The sequence below is a fragment of the Amphibalanus amphitrite genome, unplaced genomic scaffold (genome assembly GCF_019059575.1).
Source record: "Amphibalanus amphitrite isolate SeventyFive unplaced genomic scaffold, NRLGWU_Aamphi_draft 000474F_arrow, whole genome shotgun sequence".
Classification (NCBI taxonomy): Eukaryota; Metazoa; Arthropoda; class Thecostraca; order Balanomorpha; family Balanidae; genus Amphibalanus; species Amphibalanus amphitrite.
The window spans coordinates 239,170-261,891 of record NW_024881968.1 but is presented as its reverse complement, the minus strand read 5'-3'; the positions used below and the strand labels follow the sequence as shown (position 1 = coordinate 261,891).

General features: G+C 50.3%; 1 protein-coding gene across 6 annotated transcripts in view; it reads right to left on the bottom strand.

Moving 5' to 3' along the window:
* Window positions 1-22,722, bottom strand: part of LOC122392199 (serine/threonine-protein kinase N-like) — a 131,367-nt gene that overhangs the window by 43,985 nt on the left and 64,660 nt on the right. For 3 of the 6 annotated variants that reach the window (XM_043386804.1, XM_043386802.1, XM_043386807.1), the window contains 9 exons: window positions 21,515-21,599; window positions 20,287-20,488; window positions 19,671-19,828; window positions 18,596-18,661; window positions 17,614-17,738; window positions 13,011-13,139; window positions 12,413-12,608; window positions 11,890-12,055; window positions 11,113-11,215 (listed from right to left, as the gene is read on the bottom strand). In XM_043386804.1, coding sequence (XP_043242739.1) covers window positions 11,113-11,215; window positions 11,890-12,055; window positions 12,413-12,608; window positions 13,011-13,139; window positions 17,614-17,738; window positions 18,596-18,661; window positions 19,671-19,828; window positions 20,287-20,488; window positions 21,515-21,599 — 1,230 coding nt within the window. The remainder of the gene's footprint in view (window positions 1-11,112; window positions 11,216-11,889; window positions 12,056-12,412; window positions 12,609-13,010; window positions 13,140-17,613; window positions 17,739-18,595; window positions 18,662-19,670; window positions 19,829-20,286; window positions 20,489-21,514; window positions 21,600-22,722) is intronic. The other 3 variants (XM_043386806.1, XM_043386805.1, XM_043386803.1) reach the window with 2 other exon arrangements.

The window sequence follows — 22,722 nt, the reverse complement described above, 5'->3', positions numbered from 1 at the left end:
TGGGAAGTCAAGGGACGCGGTGGGAGAACGGGAGGGGAGCAGAGTCTGTCGCTCGGGCAGCGGTGAACAAATCGTCGTCTTTGTGTTGTTATCTAAAGCTTGTCTTAGTAACAGGAAAGTAAAAGTGCAACCTTAAACAAAACTAGTCAATGAATTTCATAACTAGAAGAAAACTGATAGCTTTATGACGCTCTCAAAATAATAGCAGTGCCCCTTCGCTGTGTTTGCAGGAAGGTGAGTTTTCCCCCACCCACACACGGACGACTGCAGACAAATCCCGTCCGCATTCCGCCTCAATAACCACCCACCCGCTCCGCGCCATACAACTCAATCCGCTGCGCATTGCAACACAAAGACGCCACCAAAAACGCCGGGTCGCTCAGTCGCAACTGCAGCTCTACAAAAACCTCCACGCTGTCACAGAGCCACAGCCGTGTCACAAAGCCAAAGCGCTGTCGCAAAGCTATATGCTCGTGTGACGGCGTCACTCGTCATCAATCATCGCGAGTGTCCTTGCGACTCGCTGGTGGTCCTCCCTCCCCCTCCCCTCTCCTACCCTACATGGGCTGTTCTGTTCAGCACCATGGGGCCATTCGAGCATAGAGCGACAGTGATGGTACTGGATAATAGCCTATGACAAAATGGTGGCACGGGATTTAGTAGCCGATTTAGTAGACTAGACGCCTTACAGTAGCCCCCCACGGCAGCATTAGACGGAAGCCAATTTGGTTCAGGACTTAGCAGTGACAGTAAAAGGCAGTGGCCGCGATGAAGTGAGATACTAGAGTGACAAAAGACAGAACCAATGTCAGCCGTGGGGCGGGGGAAGGGGACTGACGCGCGTCAGAGCTGCAGTGCGGTGGGTCTGCGGCCGCTATGGCCCCACCCACTGCTGACAGGCTATCACGACAAGGGCCTCACGACATCACGTCACGATACGGGCCTCACGGTACAAACGCCTGGTTACGGCTTCAGGATAGGTGGACAATAACTTATGTAAGGGTATAGGTGGGCGGGTGAACATGAGGGGATAGTATGGGTAGCAATAATCGAGGATAAGATGTCACGCAATTAAATAGAATGGCTAATTCGGCATGCACATTCTGTTTAACCTTATCGTCTATATACAGGAAAATCAGCGCTCATTTGTCCTCCAATAATTTCAAGCAGCGCTACTGGTTTTGAAGGGCAGACAACCACCCGCAATCTGCGAATAACTTCCCAGTACGAGCTCAAGGTAAATATTTACCAGGCCACTATTGGCACCGTCTCACATTGTCAGTTATTCTGCCAATCACCCCACGGGTTTTAAAACTAGCCGCGTATCGATTAATGCCTATGAGCCGTAAATACTCTGGTCAAAGCGAGACCCCATTCATTGGATACGGCCACTCTACCCCCCCCCCCCCTCCCCCCCGCCCCCCTCCTCCCCCGGCGACCGTATAAAGGTGTCAAGGTCACGGCGACGCACGACCCCGGTCTACCGCCGCGACACAGCGGATCGGTCATGGTACTGCCGAAATTGGCACCGCCGAGACAGACCACAGCTGACGACAGGAGGCCAGACGTGTCACAGAGGTCGGAATGGGAGATGAGACTGCTTAAAAGGAAATGTATGCCCAGACATGTCATGACAATGCCATAGCGGAAGACAAACAGAGAGGAAGGGCTACACATCGAACGGCCCATATCCTTTTCTTTATTGAAAGAATTACTTATTCGAAGGAAAATGTTTGGGAGTGAGACGATAGCAACACTTTATTGTGACAAAATTAATGTATGTCTGCCACGGAAATCAGAATGGACCAGGACGCAAAGCAACCGAAAACAAATGGCCTCTCTTCTATCTCTGTTATCAGCCAGGGAGCCATTCGTAATATCCTCACCGTCCGTGCCTGTCACCAGTACCAGCGGTAAATCATAGCACCACTGGCCCGATAATACCTCACAGCGCCGCCGCACTGTAGGCGATCCATGCATTCTAGCGCTTCAGGGGCCCGAAAAAAATGATGGCAAATATGAATAAATACTGGCGTATTTTGTAGCTAAATATCCCAGCACCCGAAATGTGACACTATTTGTAACATCAAGCCAAACACTTTCAAACCACACACGTCCAAACACGACCTTTTTTGGAGAGGCTGAGCACTGGTGCCTGGTCGTGATTTGATCCTAGTTATATTTAGAGCTGTAAATCAAGACAAAAGTTGAATATATTGAAAACTCTAATTTTGATTGAAACCTCATTCCTTGCGAAGTAATATGCATGCCATACTTTCAACTTTTGAAGCTTCTCTATATTTTTTATAATATTTTGCATTACACCTTTTTGACTGCATCAGTTCAAGACTGTGTACAACGTTTGGCAATGCGCATGTTTTACTGTCCGCGAGATCCGGCCACAAAAACACCATTACTTAGTAGCCTAATGTTTGTTCTCAATACCCTGTTAAAATTGTCTGCGACTTTTTGCGATTCACGGAGTTATGGGCGTTTTGCTCAACCCTTACCGTATAAGGTGGGGGCAGGGCCGAGGGGAGAGCGAAGTACCGCCGCCCAACCGAAGATTCTGTTCGCGACAGCTCCGAACTCACCAGCGATAGAAAGCTGAAACTTGGCATACCTGATCTTTGATTCAAGTCGAATCTTGTGACACCAACTACATTTTTAGGTCAGGTCAGTTCATGGACCAATGACGTCATAAGTGAACCTCTGCACGATCCTCAGATGTCGCAATTTCGCAAAGCCCTCAATGCCAGAGCAGCTTTCACATGGAGATGAAACTTACAGAACCTAGTATCCTCCAGAGGATTCACAGTTTGTATGTCTCGGATTTTCCCTAAAGGTCACATGAGGTCAGGTCGATCACATGACCTCACCATTGTGAGTCAATGTTGTAAAATGAACGCTGCTATTTTGGCGCCGGGAACGATAGCAAACTAGTTCAAGCTTTACTGTTGCAAGGTCCGATGCTTTACTTTTGCATTGTTGAACTTGCGTGACGTCATTTATGACGTCACTATGATCTGGTCATTATAGTTTTTGGTCCATAACTTCCCAACAAATTGAGCTAGCGATTCAGGCAAGCCACTAATGAACTCAGGAAGATCTGCCGAATCAAATGGTATGCAATTTGACCTCCTTCGACCATTTTCGTGACCTGGGAACTCTGACCTAAAAAACTTACAATCGGGTAGGTAGAAATGGCTTCCGTTCGGGGAGAGCAGCATGCCCACGTGGCACCGAAGTTCTAACTCATTTAGAGGCCAAACGGAAAACGAAATTCCTACTCCTTCCTTTAACTCCGTTAGCGTACATTCATTTCGCAACTTTGAATCCCAACCACCAAACATAAGCGTTACACTTACGTTGTAGGTAGACACGATACTAGGCACTAGCTAAAGCTATTTATTTGTAGAACATGTGATCGGAACGTTCAAACAACCACAATTTTTCGCAAGTCATGGTCTCCTCTTTTTTGCTTTGCAATTGCATCTTAGCTTTGCTTACATGCAATTTCAGCGCTAAACCATTTCTATTTCACCGATAATTACCTTCTTCCTAAAACACGATAACTTGCGATCTCCTGAAATGTGGTTGTCTGTTGGTACTATTTTCCCCCAAACAGACCAGTCTGAAAGCGCCTTTGCAACCACAGAGATCTCTATGTTTGCAACAATGTTTTCTTTGCAAAACCAGCACCCGTGGTTTGCGATCAAGTGGTTCATCCGTAACTGACTAGTTGAGAAGTAAGTCATAACACAGACAACACTGTATATGTTTTTGTTAAGCCTCTTCTGTCCTGTGTAAAGCCTATGGGGAAAAGGCATTGCTCGCTCTCTTGCACGTTGCAAAGAAAACCTGATTACTTCTGATGCAAACACTTATATCAGTTGAAGCGCACTGAAACTAGGCACAAAATAAGGGGTTTAAGGATGACTGGTTTTGAGTCTAACTTAAGATATAGCTCATGAAGTGCTAGGATAGCGAAATCGCCTACTGTGCGCCGGTTAGAAGGTAAATCACCCGGCTGTCGCCAGAGATCGCCCGTCCATCCAGGGGAGCGGCTGGCAGAGGCCGGGCTGACACTGACACCCTCTCTGGGTCAGTGTGGATCGACCTAGACCCAGATGGAGGTCCTGCAGACCGTGCAGACGGCGCCAGCGTATCTCATAAGATTCATGCCATGGCGGGCTCGGCGGCATGCATCTGAGATTGACTCACGGAGTTGCCGGATATCTCGAACTGTTTGTGAGGTTTGGAGAAAACCGACTGTCCGTGACATGTTACGATGATGATCAAGTTGGTGTAATGATATTTAAATTTAAATTTTGAGCATTTAGAGCTTTAAAAGAAGAAAATTAGCAGGTCAATCCATGCTTTGTAGCAGGTCACTATAGGCTTTGTAGTCATCCGGGTAAAGCCATCATTTTCTAGGGTAAATGACCAGACCATTTTGACAATGACAAACGTCGCCAAGTATTCCGGACCCGGTCAAACATCTCAGAGCACACGACCCACCATCATTTATCCACTAATGTTTGTTCTCATTTCCACTATGTTCCACCGTGCCCCTTTCTACTCGTTCCAAGTCGCGTTCAGAAAAAGGCAGACGGTGCCGCGAGCCAGTACCGAGGCTCACACCAATTTCTCCTCTGTGAGGCAGTCCATTCAGCCCCTCCCTCTAAAGACGCGCATGTCGGCTCGCGTTCAGCGTGATGTTGCATTACGTGATGCAGAGTTGCACACGGGCGTTTCGCCGCCCACCAGACACCGAAAAAATCGCCGGTGAAACGCTTATGCAGGAGAGCCAGCTGACGCAGCAGTGTGGTGAAAAGGAAAGGTGCGATTTCCGGTTATTTTGGCCGTTTAATCTGACGGGAAGGACTGGTTTAGATTAGTATGGGTGTTGATAATAACACAGTCGGACTGGGTTAATCTGTCCTGAGCCGTTCTGACATTGCAAAAATATGCAAATTTTGGGTACTGTGACCGCAGCGGGTGGTGGTTATGGTAGTTTAGTTTAGTCCCGATAGCTGCCCCCTCCGCTCGTTAGATATGTATTGCCGGCGAGTTGTGTTGCCTACACATGTGTTTAGAAGTTATGTGCCCTGCTTATTGTGTTTTTGTTTTCTCAGGAAACCGCTAAATACAGACTGAGCGGAACAGCAGCTGTGTTGGCGAGTCAACCGAGCGCACAGGGCTTCAGAGGTCACAGGTATGCTGTAAAACTGGCAAGATATGAATGAAATAAACATGTCGCAAAACTTCTCATGGAGTTGCTTGATAACGAGTAAGCCAAAAAAATCCGAAACGACATGCATTAACCCAGGCTTTAACATGAGGCTCGAGATCTGAACCAAATGAGAACGAAAGTAGCTTAGCGCCCAAAGTCCCTCTTGCGTCACAGTTCTAAATTCGAAGCTCCTAACGAAGATCGGTACGCCTTTCCACCGTGGGCCAATCAGGTCTGCCGTCATTGACCGGCCAGTTTACGAGAGTCGGCAACTCTAGTTTCCCCGCCTTCTGTTGCCCGCTTCCAGACAGCTACTGGCAAACAACAGCAAGAGAGGGGTTCTCGAACACTGGTGGAGACGTTATAGCCTGGCTTAAAAAGCAGTGTTGCGAGACAAGAACGGTGCCAACGAGACACAGCAACGGAAGGACTGACAGTACAGCCTGGACTCATCCAATGGTTTCCACTGCCCTGTTCTCTGCGTTGAAGTAGGCGAATCAGATGTCTAAAATTTACCAGGGGGCAGTCGGCTCCATGCTGATTTACCCTGCACATCAAATAAATACCTCTGGGTTGCCGCTATCCGTACTCCAAGGAACTTTCGCCCGGGCCACCCGCTCCCTTTCCCCGAAACCTGCTCGATTTCTGCTCCGCACCCCTCCTCGCTCCGTCTCGGCTGAGTTGATCTCTCAGCCGGTCTAGTTATCTAGCAAGCCAACCAGCCAGCAAGTAAGCTGAGTTGGGGAGTACAACGAGCGACCCTTGAAGAGAAAGTGACGATGGACAGCACGGAAAGATTAAAACGCGGCTGGGCTGTCGGTCAGTCCGGCAACACTAGCAATAAGAAAGGTCTAGGTTCTTGCGCTAAGAACAGACTCGGCTCTTGGTTCATTCGTGGTTTGTGACTTCGACCATCAATCAAACCGTGCAGCCATGAAGTAAATCTGTCACAATCAGAGTTGTCGCACGGATAATTGCCAAAAGCTGAGAAATTCACAGAACGTGATTTATACAGGAGAAAATTTCGCCTTTATTATATTGGTCACATTATATTATATTTGTCACATTATAGAAACACCAGTGAACCAGTTACCACGTCACTCATGACTGGGAATCGTGCATCGTGATTTCAGTCACGAAAAGTGACGGTCGACTGAAAAATGTGCAGTGGCGGACCGTTACCAAAGCTACCAAACAGAGACAGTGTAACGGCCTCACGAAGTGCCGATAAACTGTGTGACGGACGTGACGAACAGACACCGCTCTCGACGCAATCGTGTTTCCAAATCCAAAAATATATATTATTTACGCTTCAGCACTCCAATCACCTTAGTATTGCCATTCACGTCCACCGAACCGGTGGGTAAACGGTCTGTAAAATATGGCGAGAAGCTTTAACGTTAGATCTCCCACTAGTCTAGTACGGTCACGGGTCATAATTAGCCACTATATGCAGCGCCATGGTCTGGAGACCTCTCCAACAGTCCACCTACATCCCAAGGCCGGCCGTCTTCAGTACGCACCGCCCTCGGACGTCAAACAGCCCACGTGAGGGAGGGACGCTCCTCGGCACCTCTGACCAACGCCTGCGCTGACAGGGGAGTCAACATGTCACCGAGCTGAGTGGACGGGGGTGACAGCGAGCACAGCTCCAGTCGAGGTCAAATGAGGACCTGAGGCGACGGCTGGCCAGTCGAGATGTGAGCAATGACATGGAGAGGGGGCTTGCCGTCAACTATAGTAGTGCTACTATACTGCATCCTAGATGCGTTCATTTGCATGCTCATGCAAATGAACGCATCTAGGATGCAGTTTTTGTTTGTAAACCACGTAATTTCAATTGAAGACCGCGTAGTTTTTATGCACCCCAGCAATGACAAGACCTTTCATCTTTAAATTCCCCCTAACCTTGACCTGTAATGACGTCATGGACCTCCTCCCCTCCCCCTCCCCCCCCCCGAATCACAAATGGTATCAGACGACCAGGAAGCCTCCCGTTCGTTCATGTATCATCCCGATACCCATCGCCTCGCGGGCGCCGTCGCGGTCACAGCATCTCCGCCGCGGGGATGCCAGCGGCGCCGAGCGCGGGCACGCACCCACCTTTCACAGGGAACAATCGAACAAAGGGTTTGCCAAGGTCCTATGGAAACGAGACCGAGTCCATTGCGACACTGACCCACCAAATTAAAACCGGCGGTCAAATGGCTAATTCCACTGCCGTCAGCGTCTGTAATAATGCCGGGAGAGACACCCGTCATAGACAAAACACTCGCCATAGTTCAGCAGGGATGACTACAGCGAGCCAACGCTACTTGGCATGCCGCTAGAGCGACTAATTTCAGACACCAACGCGCACGACAAAAGTCCGGCGAGCGATAAGAATCTCCCGGTGTAACAGGGCACATGAGTCGGCCAATCAAACGGTCGCGATAATTTCAATGAGCGGGTCTGTATTCAGGGCGGGACTGGCGCCTGGGACGGGGAGGTATTGGGTCAGCCTGTCGCTCAGTGGCCATATGACGGTCCACAAATCATCAGCTCTATCTCAGATTATACCGGTCGTCATACACAGGAGCAAATGTCATGTGATGTAACCGGAAACAGGGGAGTGAATGGAACATGCATAAACGGAAGGAAAGACAAAACAAAGAACATGGACAGGACAAGTTACGCTTAAAACAAATACGGGAAGAAGGAAACGAGCAAAATGAGTGGAATGGGAAGCATACCCGGGATGATATTATAAACAGAAGCACGACCAGTGAGAAAAGGCAAGGACGGTATGCGCCAATCCATCAGCCCTGTCATAGCTCGGTCAGGGCGGACGTGACGGAAAGGTCTCCCTCCTCTTCCCCTCTCTCCGGAAAGAGCACTCGGACTCGACGGGCCCCTCTCCATCCCCTCAGGCGACGCAGTCTCTTGTCAGCTCCTCATTCAGTAATACTAGTCCGTGACTGTGAAATGGATTGATAGCATGCATCCACACATGCCCTGACAGCTTATAACTAGCAGTTGCTAGACTGAAGTCATTGGGGCAACCAATGAACTCAAGTGCGTGAAAGGCAGCATCATCAGATCTGGTCAGGGTTTCTTTGGGATTATCCCACCCTTGCCAACTAGCTCGTCATCTTGGGAAAGTGGCAGCCAAGTAGCGAGAAGGCTTGTTATCTGCCCGTGCAGATGTCTGAGATACTAGCTAAGATACTCCACTTTAAAGACGTGACGGTGCGACTTTTACTCACGAGTCCATTCATCATTACCATAGTTAGAAACAGACTCCCTCAGAATCTAATGGCTATTCATTATCATAACAAACCGATGCTAGCACATAACCATAAATAAAGCCTATCTTCCGATAGAAACTGACACGAAAATATGACCATTTAGAACAAGATGACCTCCAGATAGTTATCATTCAACACTCAATAAATCGTTACTAAGGCTCCAACAGATAATTACGTTGCCAATCATGCTAATCAGTCGATGATCGCCACAGCGGCAGCGGTGTTACTTTCGAAGAGCGTAGGAGCTCATTGAAAAGATGTTCGCGGAATCACAGACAGGATCAGGCTGAGTTGAGTGTAGTGTTGCCACGGGCAGCAAAAGGGCATAACGTGAAGTCATAAGATAAGTGACAGGTTTTTGAAGGTAGCTCGGAGAGTGGTTACAGAGCCTGTGTTATCGCCAATCGCTAATACATGTCACTATCAAAGTTTGTTCAAAGAATACTCATTAGCAAGGCGGTAAATCTGAGGCAATAACAAATCCAACCTTTCTTCTCGGTCTGTGAGAAACCACTCCCGCTTAGTGTAAATGTCACTATAATCGCCCGCATAACCCTGCCAGCCCGGACCCTAACCCCTGACCCGACCTTCCCCCCCCCCCTTGACACGCGTCCCACCCCGTCATCCTCCCCCATTACCAAACACCCCATCCCCCAATTACCCACATTAGCGAGCAGACCGCTAACCGGCCTATAGCGTGCGTCGCCACCTGAGGACCGCTCTATGTAGATGACACGTCATTGGACGTTCCACGCCCCGCCTGAGGGCATTCCGGTGCACACCACGCGACCCACGGGTGACCTCCGCGTGACCTCTGTCGACAATAGGCCCCGCCCACTGCCGGTGACGTAACCAGTTAAACTGGGGGCTAGCTCACAACCCCACCCCAGGTATGACGTCGTCATAGCCAGCTCTCAATAGACACATCAGAGACCCTTCAGTCCGTCGGCCCACAGTTTGATTGATCGGGAGACACCGTGATGAGAATTTACGCCCGAACCCGCGCAACTACTAAGGTTATCTGTCCGTAGAGTGATGGATAGACGCTTATCTCATTCTCGTCACCAATGAAGAGCGGTTGGGCTGGTCAGGAAACTGTGATTTAGAGAGTCTAAACTGCGTATTTGAGGTCCAACGCGAGAGGAGAGGTCATATAGGTCGGCAGTGGAAAATAAGTACGGAAGGAAGAGACGCACAAGGGTGCGTCTATGAACCACTAACAGAAGACTGCCGCGGTTCAAATTATAGTACGAGCGGCCCGGCATGCTAGATCATGGACTCGGCATGGACCGGGCTCAGCCATGTTCTGACGACCTCTCGACCTCTGCTACTCCTAGAATATAACCAAATTGCTGAGTTTCAATACCACATCTTTCAATACCACATCTACCACATCTCGTAGCTTGTATGCTATCCGTAATAGTCAGACTGACTTCCTGTCTGATGAATAATGTCTACACCCTTTCTGTATCCGTTCTTACATGACATGGTGCACCCCTGGCCATTCCATCTCCCCAGCCAGCTCAACCTTCGACCAACAGCACACTGAATCTCAAACCCAGCACTACACCTGGCGCCGGGCCTCTGCCCCGCTCCCGTGACTCAACATAATCAGAGGGCACCTTCTCTGATTGAACTGTCAAAACAGAGGCATAACTCCAGCCCGGGCCGTGCATACGGGAGAGCTCCGTAATTCAGTTAGTGATGGTAGCTACGAAATTAGACAAGTGCATTGACCAATGAATTGAACCGCTCTGCTTGTATTTATTGCATATGACGTACTCAGGAATTTATTTACCATCACAGAGCACAGATTTTCCGTTCAACCTTCTTCATAGCATTAATTCGCGAGTGCTGGTATGCATTCACTACCTAATGGTTTACAATCCCCGCCCTTTGGCTACCCCTGAAGCAAAACCCCACCCCTAGCAAACCATTTCTACCGTACTCCCAATGCCACCGAACGTTATCTAACGTTATCTTAGTCATCCCGTAACCACAGATTAGGCCGTCCCGCGGCGCTTACATTGCGTGGGCATGGTCCGTTGCACTCGGCTGAACTCGCAATAGACAGCCCGCCGGCCGCGGCCGCGAGCGGCTCTACAAGGTCACGGCGGCCGAAGAGAGGGGCGGGGCGGAGGGAACGTGGCGAAGTGTAGATACTGCCATCTAGGGGAGGGTGGAGTAACCTTAGCTTCAGGAGAGGCCGTGCGGAGCGCTGCTTGATGGATAACTTCGAGTATCTGCTACCCCACAGACTGGACACAACGCAGAATAATCCCTCACAAGAACGAAAGAAACTCAAGCTGTTGGAAAAGCCAAGTCGACTCCGCACCACTCATCAAGAAGACAATGCCGAGAAAACGTCTAGCCCATAGACTTCCATGCCTTGCTTACCAGTTCAATGGAAGAGGCCGATTTTGCAATGCATAGCCCAACTCTGGCTTTGATGTCATCACAGCCAAGAATGACCAGGCCGTGAACACATCTTGGCATTTTGCCGACGTGCCCAGTTTGGGCGTTTCCATGGACTTACCTTGGCCATCGGGTCGGTGGGAGAGCCCAGTTTGGGCGTTCCTGTGGACTTACCTTGGCCATCGGGTCGGTGGGAGAGCCCAGTTTGGGCGGAACGGTGGGGGTCGGCACTGGCATGGGTTTCCGATGTCCGTGTATGCTCGAGCTAGACGATAAACTGGAAACACAGGCACAGGGGTCAGGTGGGGTGGACATTGCGGTAAAGGAGATACACCACGTCACAAAACAGCCATGGAATGACAGTAACGGCAAACAGTAAACACCCTCAGATGGAGTCTACGACGGAAACTATTTTCACATAAATGGCACCGTTGATTACCCTCGCCTCAATGAGTATGTGGTGAACAACAAGTCCCTTTCTTACCTGAGTGAGTATACACTCACGGTGTGTTAGTTTTTGTTTGTTTGCTTATTGGGGCTTTAGGGCGCGCCGACTGCAAAGGTCATTTTGCGCCCTGAGTTAGTTCTTACCTGGGCGAATGTGAGTATATGGTGTAGGTTGTATCTCTCTTACCTGGGAGAGTGTAAGTAGTGTGTTCTGTATCCCTCTTGCCTGGGTGAGTGTGTGTATACGGTGAGTTATTCCTCTCCTACCCGTGTGTGAGTACATAGTGGGTTACATTTATCTCACCTGGGCGAGTGTGAGTATATAGTGAGTTCTTACCTTGGTGCGAGTAGGTATACGGTGTGAGTTATAACATTCTTACCTTAGTGAGTGTGAGTATATGGCGGGCCCCTCTTACCTGGGTGAGTGTGAGTATATGGTGGATTTATGGCGAGTTCTGCGTTTCTTACCTGGGTGAGTGTGACTATATGGTGGGCGTTTCTTACCTGGGTGAGTGTGAGTATATGGTGGGCGGCGGGGTGGTTTTGACGGCCTCGGCCATGGTGAGCGGCCGCGCGGCTCCTCCCTCGGCCGGAGTGAGCAGCTCAGTCTCCATATCGTCCGGCGGCGGCTCGCTGGAGTCCAGCCGGCCCAGCGGGCGCTGGAGCGTACCTGCAGTAGTGCGGAGACGGGGACATGAGTTTCAGGGCCGCCGGAATAGTGCAGGGGACAGGAAGCTATGAGAAATCTGTTTGAAGCGAGTAGGGGAAACCTTTTACTTTTTCGGAAATATTTATCTTACATGATATTCGACACTCAACTGTATTCATTTCGCAAGTTCCGCACAAAAACAGTGGCCATAAAAGGCATCATCTCCTCAAACTCACCACTCTCATTGCACCCTCACTCCCCGCTCTCTCCTTCCTCCCTCCCGCCCCCTCTCTCTCCCTCCACTCACTACTCTGACTGGACGGCTCCCGAGGACACCTCCCTCCCTCCCTCCCTCCCTCTCCCTCTCTCCCGACTCACTGCTCTGACTGGACGGTCCGGAGGAGACCTCCGACCCCTGCGCCGCCGGCAGGTCGCGCTTCATCAGACGACCCCAAGTGGCCACGTTGATGTTCATCTGTTTGGGACGCAGGATCGTCTTCCCCTTGTGCTTGAAGATCTTCCGCTGTCGCTGCAGCTTGGGCCGGCGCGAAATCATCGGGTTCAGGAATTTAATCTGCCGCCGAGAAGGATGACAATCGACGGGTTAGCGTTAATATGTAAAAACATACCCACCAAAGCTGCAGGGAGAAATGGTGCATAAACTGGGCGAATTAGAGGATCCCTTTATTTCATGCATTGGCTTTCAGCAAAGATGTAGCTTGGTCTAAGTAGAACCTCGAGAAATGTGTTAGATATCCGCAGAAAAGGTACCTGACCTTACTCTAAGTTACACCAACAGATTACGTCTCTACCATTCCCCACCAAACCTTAGCGACAGTACCGTTCATAACCCTCTGAGCAGTACCAGCACACTGTACTTCAGCGAAGAGGAGTCCCTCTCCTCCCCCCAGGGTATCCCACTGAACTAACACACGGTACCTCAGCGAAGGAGAATAACTCCGCTCCCCCACGTTACCTCAGCGAAGAGCAGTCCCTGCGGCTCGAGTTGGAGCGCCATACCGTCACGGACGTCATCAATAAACTCCTCCAGACGGAGGAACTTGACGGCACACAGCGAGCGCCAGTCGCGCCAGTAAATGTCCACCTGTGACGGACGGGTAAAAGTCAGTCACCGGGGGCAGTCAGGCATCAGTCACCCAACCAGTCCACGACAGCACAGAGAGCGCCAATCGCGACAACAGGTGTTCACATGGAACGGACAGTCAACAGTCAGGCACCTTAAGCGCCATATTTGTGTTATGAGGTTATCGGTGGAGCCAACGAATAACTAAATGCACAATTGTTGGCTCCACCGATAACCTCATAACACAAATATGTCCCTAGATATTAAGCGCCATAATATCGGAGGTGGTATGAGTCGCAGGTATTGAATGGCAAGGGACGGTAGCAGGTCTCATAAACGTCGGAAAAATGAAAATATTACACCTACTGGGCCCAGTTTCACCAAGTGGGGTAATTTCGGCATGGGGTAGATTTCCATTCTACCCCATGGGATAGAATCCAGTTTCACCAGCTCAAACTACCCCCATGGGGTAGTTTCGGCATCTCTTGTGAATGTTTGCTAAGCAAGCAGCATCAGCAAAACAACGGAACGTTTTGATTGGTCGAGAATTTCATTTCACGACGGCGTGAAATGAAGAACACATTCGATTTGGCTTCTTGTATTTGTCTACCAATCACCTTGGTAACGATGGCACCATGGCACCTCAGTTTCCAAGATTCACAACTTTATTGAGAAAGGAATGCAATGCACAACCGCGAATCTTGATGGATAGGTTACATTATCGAATATCTATTTATCTAGTTTTAATATCGAATAGTATCGAATATTTTAATATTAATTGTTTTAGTAAATTAGATGCTTAGATTAGATGTTTAGATTAGATATTTAAGATTAGATTAGATGTTAAATTAGATTAGATGTTTAGTGTTTTATAATTAGAATGTTTTAGTAAATTAGTGCATGTTTTAGTATCGAATACACCTTGCTTGGTATTTTTGACGACTTTTAACTACGAATCCTTTGCACCAGATGCTTTTTATTTCTAATGTGCATTACAAAATACATACATTACAGATGCACGGCACATAACGCAACTTAAAGGGACTATCCCACCTTCTAAAATGTTGTTAAAACCAGTTAAATTGTGCCCGACTTTATAGATTGGATGACCAGGAACACGGTTCTGGCATTTATTTTTCATTAAACATCTTAGGCTTCCCATATTCCAAACACAAACTTTCAAATATGTGACGTCACAGCCCAAAATTACCTCCTTCCCCAGGCCACATTACTGTCATAAAGCTGATTCTTTTTACTCTGTAGGCACCACAACTAAGTTCAGACCAAGTTTTAAGCGATTTTTCAACGAACAAACCCATTTAAATCAGAATGACTAAACGAGGTGACGTCACACTAACGGTCGCTCCATGTTGAAGATAGGGCCTTGCACAAGGCCCATTTTCAAATGAAGGGAACGAATTTCTTCAACACCAAGAGGCCGCGGGGGTTGCAACTTAGATAGATAGTGGTTTCTGAACCTCGCCGCAAACTTGGCTATCTCAACTCAAACCCCATGTTAAAGGTGGGATAGTCCCTTTAATTGAGATATGCACAACAGCGACAAAAAAAAAGATATGGAAAGTATCGAATCCACTTGGCCTGGTATTTTTAACAACTGCTTCTTACGAATTTCGTGCACCATATGCTTTTTATGGTATTATGATAGCAGGCGTCTCACATGCTGCCACCGGTTTGGGAAAAGTCGCTAGATTCGTCAGGTCTAGAGATATTTCTACCAAGTCGCTATATCATAGCGATATAGGGTTATCACATAGTGGTGAATGGTGATTTCAAAAACGGAGTCAGTTTTTTTCTGAGCTGGCGGGGGGGGGGGCGTTTGGGGGGATTGCCCCCCTTGCCGATAGCTCGGGAACGGCTGATCGGAGCCAGGCTTGCAAGGCGGCGTTGGAAAGCGGTCGAGTGGACAAGCCTAATTAGCAATGCAAACTATCATCGGGATACTGGGGGGGGGGGGGCGTAGGGGGGGATTGCCCCCCTTGCCGATAGCTCGGGAACGGCTGATCTGAGCCAGGCTTGCAAGACGGCGTTGGAAAGCGGTCGAGTAGACAAGCCTAATTAGTAACGCAAACTATCATCGGGATACTGGGGGGGGGGCGTAGGGGGGGATTGCCCCCCTTGCCGATAGCTCGGGAACGGCTGATCGGAGCCAGGCTTGCAGTTGCAAGGCGGCGTTGGAAAGCGGTCGAGTAGACAAGCCTAATTACTTAATTAGTAATGCATACTATCATCGGGATACTGTGGGGGGGGGGCGTGTGTGTGTGTGTGGGGGGGGGGTGTTGCCCTTGACCGATAGCTCGGGAACGGCTGATCGGGGCCAGGCTTGCAAGGCGGTGTTGGAAAGCGTTCGAGTAGACAAGTCACTATCATCGGGATACTGGGGGGGGGGGGTGCGTTTGGGGGGGATTGCCCCCCTGACCGATAGCTCGGGAACGGCTGATCGGAGCCAGGCTTGCAAGGCCCCCCCCCGTATCCCGATGATAGTTTGCATTACTAATTAGGCTTGTCTACTCGACCGCTTTCCAGCGCCGCCTTGCAAGCCTGGCTCCGATCAGCCGTTCCCGAGCTATCGGCAAGGGGGGCAATCCCCCCCTACGTCCCCCCCCCAGTATCCCGATGATAGTTTGCATTACTAATTAGGCTTGTCTACTCGACCGCTTTCCAACGCCGCCTTGCAAGCCTGGCTCCGATCAGCCGTTCCCGAGCTATCGGCAAGGGGGGCAATCCCCCCCTACGCCCCCCCCCCAGTATCCCGATGATAGTTTGCATTACTAATTAGGCTTGTCTACTCGACCGCTTTCCAACGCCGCCTTGCAAGCCTGGCTCCGATCAGCCGTTCCGGAGCTATCGGCAAGGGGGGCAATCCCCCCTACGCCCCCCCCCGTATCCCGATGATAGTTTGCATTACTAATTAGGCTTGTCTACTCGACCGCTTTCCAACGCCGCCTTGCAAGCCTGGCTCCGATCAGCCGTTCCCGAGCTATCGGCAAGGGGGCAATCCCCCCCTACGCCCCCCCCCCCCCCAGTATCCCGATGATAGTTTGCATTACTAATTAGGCTTGTCTACTCGACCGCTTTCCAACGCCGCCTTGCAAGCCTGGCTCCGATCAGCCGTTCCCGAGCTATCGGCAAGGGGGGCAATCCCCCCCCCCCCCAGTATCCCGATGATAGTTTGCATTACTAATTAGGCTTGTCTACTCGACCGCTTTCCAACGCCGCCTTGCAAGCCTGGCTCCGATCAGCCGTTCCCGAGCTATCGGCAAGGGGGGCAATGCCCCCCAAACGCCCCCCCCCCGCCAGCTCAGAAAAAAAAACTGACTCCGTTTTTGAAATCACCGCTATGTGATTACCCTATACAGCGACTTGGTGGAAATATCTCCAGACCTGACGAATCTAGCGACTTTTCCCAAACCGGTGGCAGCATGTGAGACGCCTGCTATAACAATACCGCTTTTTATTTCTAATGAGAATTACCTAGGTATGCACGACACATCCTCTTGCGGATTTAGGTACGGCATTTTATATTGATTTCAGTTGTTAGCGTCTTGATATTTGCTGGATATTTGCACATTGACCGTAATACATAGATGCCTCAAATCAAGGCCATATATAGGCTCAAATGATAATTTGAATAGATCACACAAGTACTTGGATCATTTCAACAAGACGCAGCATGTAACCACCGTGAATAATGTGCATTTTTATTGTTTATATTTCAAGGCTTCCTCATCCGGTATTCAAGGTCACTGTTGAAGAAAACTTTTAATAGTTAAAAAAGTAAAATTCCTGGCATTCAGCTATGGGCGACATCTATGTATAATGCTTCTTTTGGTGTTGTAGATCACAAGCATGGTGGCGCAGGCTACATGCAGTAAAATACTTGGATGAAATTTGAAGTAGGTATGCTATGAATAATTTGTACTCAAACGTGACAGGTGATTGGACTTCAATAAATTATGTTCTTATTACTATTTTACTGTCAATTCTTGCTCACAATCGGTATCATATTCACAGATTACCCCACGAATGTCTGCCGTAATTTTGGTCGGATATTTGGGGTAGAACCGACGATAATCAGCTGATTGATTGGCTTGTTCAGTTGCTCACGGACCGTGAGCATCTGTTTGCATGGCAAATTTGGGGTAAAATAAGAACTACTCCATGGGGTAGTTTGGAAGTGGCCAATCAGAACCTACCCCATTTGGTGAAACTGGTTTGGGGTAGTTTCGCCGAAACTACCCCAAACAGAGCTTGGTGAAACTGGGCCCTGGAGGGCATTCAATTGACACGTGCTCTCCATATTTTAGCTTCTCACGATTTTTGTCCCACTCCGCACAACCCAACATCAAGAGTAACACATCAAACACAACACAGATGAGACCTGACAACGCATCTCGTCCAGAACACTACAAAGATCCCACCCCTGCCCACCCAGTTCCGACATGTATGTACCCCCACGGGCGCTCCTACCACTTACCTCGAGCTCGCGCGACTTGTCGAGGTCGATGGAGAAGCGCTGGTCCCAGGCCTGCTGGGAGCACGCCTTCCAGCTGGTCTGGCCCACGGCCACGTTGTCCAGCTTCAGCACCGCCATAATCTCATCTGAACGACGGCGCGGCGGGGAAGGTTAGGAGCGTGAAAAGGGGGAGACTAACAGCAAGATACAGCGCTGCATTGGCTGAAAATGATTATATGTAATGCGTTAGAGCATCAATAGCAGACAGGAAAAGTGACCACTTATTTATTGGAAAGTAACTACTTTTTTACCGTCATGAAAGTAAGACCTTGGAAGAAATATAATTGGACATATTATAATTTGTTGAGCTGATTATAGAGGTTAATTACTGCAGAAACATGAACAAATTAAATGCAAATCACAAACAAATTACAACATAATGTTCCATACTAAATATATTCTGTGAAATGCACCATAAACTGCCCATGTATCTGCAGCAATTGTCAAGAAAGTCCCCCGAAAAGTGAAACCCAAGCGTGCAGAGCTTTGTGCACATTTACAGTACAAGTGCAGTGTTCTGATCCTCAGCTCCCGTGAAAGACAGACAGACAGAGAAGAAAACAGTGAAGAAGAGAGAGGAGAGGAGTTTCAGGGGCGGCCGCGCCAGCTCGCCGCGGCGCCCGCCAGCCGGGGCAAAACCCCTGAACAGTTTTTGAGCATCGATGGGTAAGAAATTGTTGAGGAATCGCTTTGACCAACTTTAATTAAGCTTGGCATACTTTTAAAGGACGGGTGATTTTAGGAGACCAAATGAATTTACTTTAAAAAATTATCCAGAAATGTTGAATTGAAGAGAGCATTCAGGGTCACGCTATCTCAACGAGTCATGAATGTTTTTCTCCTCCGTAGATTCGATAGCACTGAGTTGAGCTACGCTACCGCCGCCTGCCGGCGGGCGGCGCGGCGGTGGTTGCGTCCGGCGCCGCTAGGTGTCACCACTTACTGGAGGCGAGCTCGGCGGAGCGCGGCAGGCAGGGGTTGTTGAGGACCTGGCGTACCAGACCCGGTGCTGCGGCACACGGCACACAGAGAGCGTGCAGACACACAGACACACACAGACTGACAGACGGCAGCCCCGCTCATACAGACAGACACACACACCGCGCAGGACGGCAGGGACGGGCGGTGGGTTGGATGAATGACGTAGGGAATAGTCGCAGATAATCACTTGGGGAGTCTCGGGACGTTCGCAGCAGGATGCTGGAAAAGAATATCAAACGAGGATAATCGATATTTCAAAGCTGAAGATCGTTTGACTCGCTTGAAAAGCACAGTCAGAGTCATTGTGTTTAGACGGACAGACCATGAGGGTTGGGATTGTGCATAGCGGTGTCTGAAAGTCCGGTTAGTCACTCGGAAACACAGCACACCATGCCTGGAGCCTGGGGCGCCAAAACATTACCGGCTATAGACAGACGGCCAAGAAGAGACGAGTGCACAATCACAAAACCCACAAACACTATAAACTATCCCGGTATTCATTTCCCAATGTGCATTAATCGGTTGCAAAACTGGTGTCCCTGGTCTAAATATCTAGCATTTACATTAAAAAAAGAAGAATCTGCAAATGAAGTCAAAAGTGAGCCTATATACAATTAAAGGCAAGTGATCGCAAATGCGTAATACGGCCAGCTATCTGAAAAAAACACTGGATGATGATGACAATGAATTTCGTGCGTAAGTGGCGCAGCCGGCGTTTTGCTTTGTTACCGAAAAGCGCCAAAGCGCGGAGGACGGTCACAAACGCGTTATAAAGCATTAACACAAAGCTATCAATGACGGCGATATGAATAAACCGAGCGGGACTCTCCATAGTTTGACATTAGTGAAGCGGCCTCTCGCCTCCGCTAGTTTGGTAGATCCAGGGACACCATGTTAGTATTTCCAACACCTTGTCACCAAAACCATTCCCCTCCATTTCCTCAGCATGCCCAGACTCCGCAGGCACCCAGCTGAACCCATCGCATGGGCCGTTCGTTAGCGCCGTAGCGCCTACGAGCCGCCGGCGGGTGACTCACTGCTGGTCTCGTCTTTGACGCTGTACGATTTGGACGAGGAGCGGCCGGTAACGCCCTTCATGAAGAAGCGCAGGTCGGACGGGCTGGAGATGCCGTGGACAGAGTCCCGTCGGGACCGGCCCGGTACTTCCTCCAGCAGGCCCTGGCAGCCGAGCAGACTGAGGGGAGGGGGGGGGGGCAGGTCAGGTCATGTCAGGTCTTCTCCAGCAGACCCTGGCAGCCCAGCAAACTGAGAAAGGGGGCGGGGAGGGTCAGGTCAGGTCATATCACCTCCTCCAGCAGACCCTGGCAGCCGAGCAGACTGAAACGAGAGGTCAGGTCAGGTCACGTTACATCACTAAAAGCTGAGGGTGACCGCCCAGCAGTCTGGGAGAGAGGTGGGTCAGAACAGGTCAGGACAGGTCACTTCTTCCAGGAAATCCTGACAGTCTGCACAACAGCCCTAACTACAGCATTTCTGCAAATCGCTCACGGCAACGAGGACACACCCAATCCCCCTCGCCAACAATTGGTCGGTGCCTTATCTATACAGCAAATACTACTTCAAGCAGCCCCTCCCCAACCCCAAAACCCCCGCACCCTCCCCTCTCTCTACCCTCCCTTTCCTCTCTCTTACCGGACTTCCAGTTTTCCGGTGACGGCTGCCGTTTTGACCACATTAGTGCTGGGCCGGTAGCGCAGTGCGCCTGGACAGGGGGCCGCCGGGGGCGTGTCGCGTGGCTCCACACTGCGCCGGAAGTTCTCCAGACTGGCAGAGTTGGTGGAGGGTGACTGCACCTGGTCCAGGTCCTCCTTCAGCTCGTCAGCCTTCAGGGAGCCTGGGGGAGGGCAGGGGAGTGATGGTGAACTTGTTGGAGGAGGAAAGATGGAAGATGCTTAAAGTGACACTGAAGTTGACTTCGTCACAAATTCGGAACGATAACTTACGCTACTGTAGTCGGCAGAGGTGACGATAGAAACGAGACACGAAAACTATAACAGGCAAGGGAGGAAAAAAGGTATACAAATTCCACCAAATGGCAGGGGGATAGTTGGACGCGAGCCTTTCAATCCAACAATGACGAAACAGCAAATAATGACATCTGCATCTCTGGGTAACTGGTTGAATTGAGCAACAGTCAGATTGAAAACTACGCGTTTCAGAAAAGTAAGATTCATTCTCTGTCACAGGTGAACAGCTTTCAACATCCACTGCGTTTTCGTCTACTCTACGGTTTTCATCCACCATATACCCTCTCGAGTCCCGGTCAGGTAAAAACCCCACAGGTGCTCGCTGCTATAGAGGACCGGTCGACAGTCAGGGACCGTCTGTCATCACAGGGGCACAAAGACGCCCACCTGACAACTGGCCCGGCACACACACAGACACACACTCAGTACTCTGGGGAGTGGGACGGATCAGGGACGACAGGGACGAAAACACAGTGCACTGACGGCTGTGTGACGCACTGTTGTGAAACTGGGCACTCGCACAGTTTCACAACAGTGCGAGGCTCACAGACGGTATTGTAGAGCGCTGGGTGAGATGTTGAATACATCGCATTGGTAGGGAGAATGTGTCTAACGAACACAAAAAGAAACAAATTTCAACAATAATGCGAAGATCACTTAGATAAATATTTCAATCACGAAAGACGCAATCAACGAAAGCGGTTATTCACTAAAACCTATAGGGGTTTAAGAGAAATTTACTACAAGATCATGAGTACAATACGGTGCGCTAGCCTAAAACAATAAATAAAAAATGCATCCCCATCAAAGCCCCATCCAGCCCCATCTACAACCGTTCCGCACAGTACGCCCCAATGAGGACCCTGCCGTCTCGTGTTTCCCATTTCTCTCACCAGGTGGCAGCTCCTTCCGCCGTCGGTCCAGCGAGAGGCGGAGCAGGTCCAGCTTCCTGCTGGATTCCTGCAGACTCTGCTGCGCCTGGGGAAGGACGTGACGAACGTCAAGGGCGGCTTCATAGCGTAACAGCGCCGTGAGAAGGCGGCACAGCGCAGGTGGGGGAAGGATAAAGTTACAAAAGGCTTATGTATTGGGCACATACTGTTCAATACAGCTGAAATTAAGAACGGTTCAAAACAAAGGATCTGTAAATGCTGAAAATTCACGAACAAGTGTCAACGAGCGAATGCAGTGCGTATATGCGCATTGCGCACAGTGGCATCTAAGTAAGTCAGGTGAGCGCGGGGAACAGCTGGCACAAAGCCGTCGATTACAGCAAGCCCCACAAATTCATCCCACCACCAAGCGACACCTCACTCTCTGTAGACACCCCCTCCCCCTCCTCCCTACCTGATCGTCCCGGGACGACCTCCTGAGCAGTGTGGCCTTCAGCGCGGCCACGCGGCTCGCCTGGCCGGGCCGGTAGTGCCGCTCCTCCCCCTCACCCCTGCTCCCCGCCCCCTGACCCGGCCCCACACGCCGCGCCGTCTCCATTAGTGATATAGAGCGCTGGAAGAAGAGCTGTTTGAGCGCGCGCCGGCGCCGCCCCAGCTCGAGAAGCTCCTCGACGGAGCGGGAACGGCGCGGGGGAGGTTCATCCTCCATAGGCCACTCGTCACCGCTGTCTGTTAGGAGCTCAGACTCCGAGTAGAATTCAGACTCGGATGAGCCAGGGCCTGATGAGCTAGATGAGCCAGAGGAGCCAGAGGAGCTGGATGAGCCAGAGGCGGAGCTGGATGAGCTCTCGGTGGAGCTGGAGCTGGCCTTTCTCAGCGCGTGCTGCTGAGCCAAGGACCGCAGCGTCAGCACCGCCTGTTTGAGCGCGCCCAGTCGAGCGGCCCGCTCGGAGTTAGGTGATAGACGCAGTGTCGGCGGCGCGGGCACATCCAGTTTGGAGCGGTCCTTGTCGACCGCTAACCCGGGCTTCACAGTGGAAAGCGCATCTGAACCCTCAGAAGCCGCACAATCCCCCTCCACCAAAGAAGTCCTTCCTGAATCTGCTGACTCTCCCTTTTTGGGCTGTTCTTCATCCGGGCTCATTACATGTTCGCTCCGTGTACCGTCCAGTGACTCAGCACTACCATCCCGACCCCTCTCCGGTCCC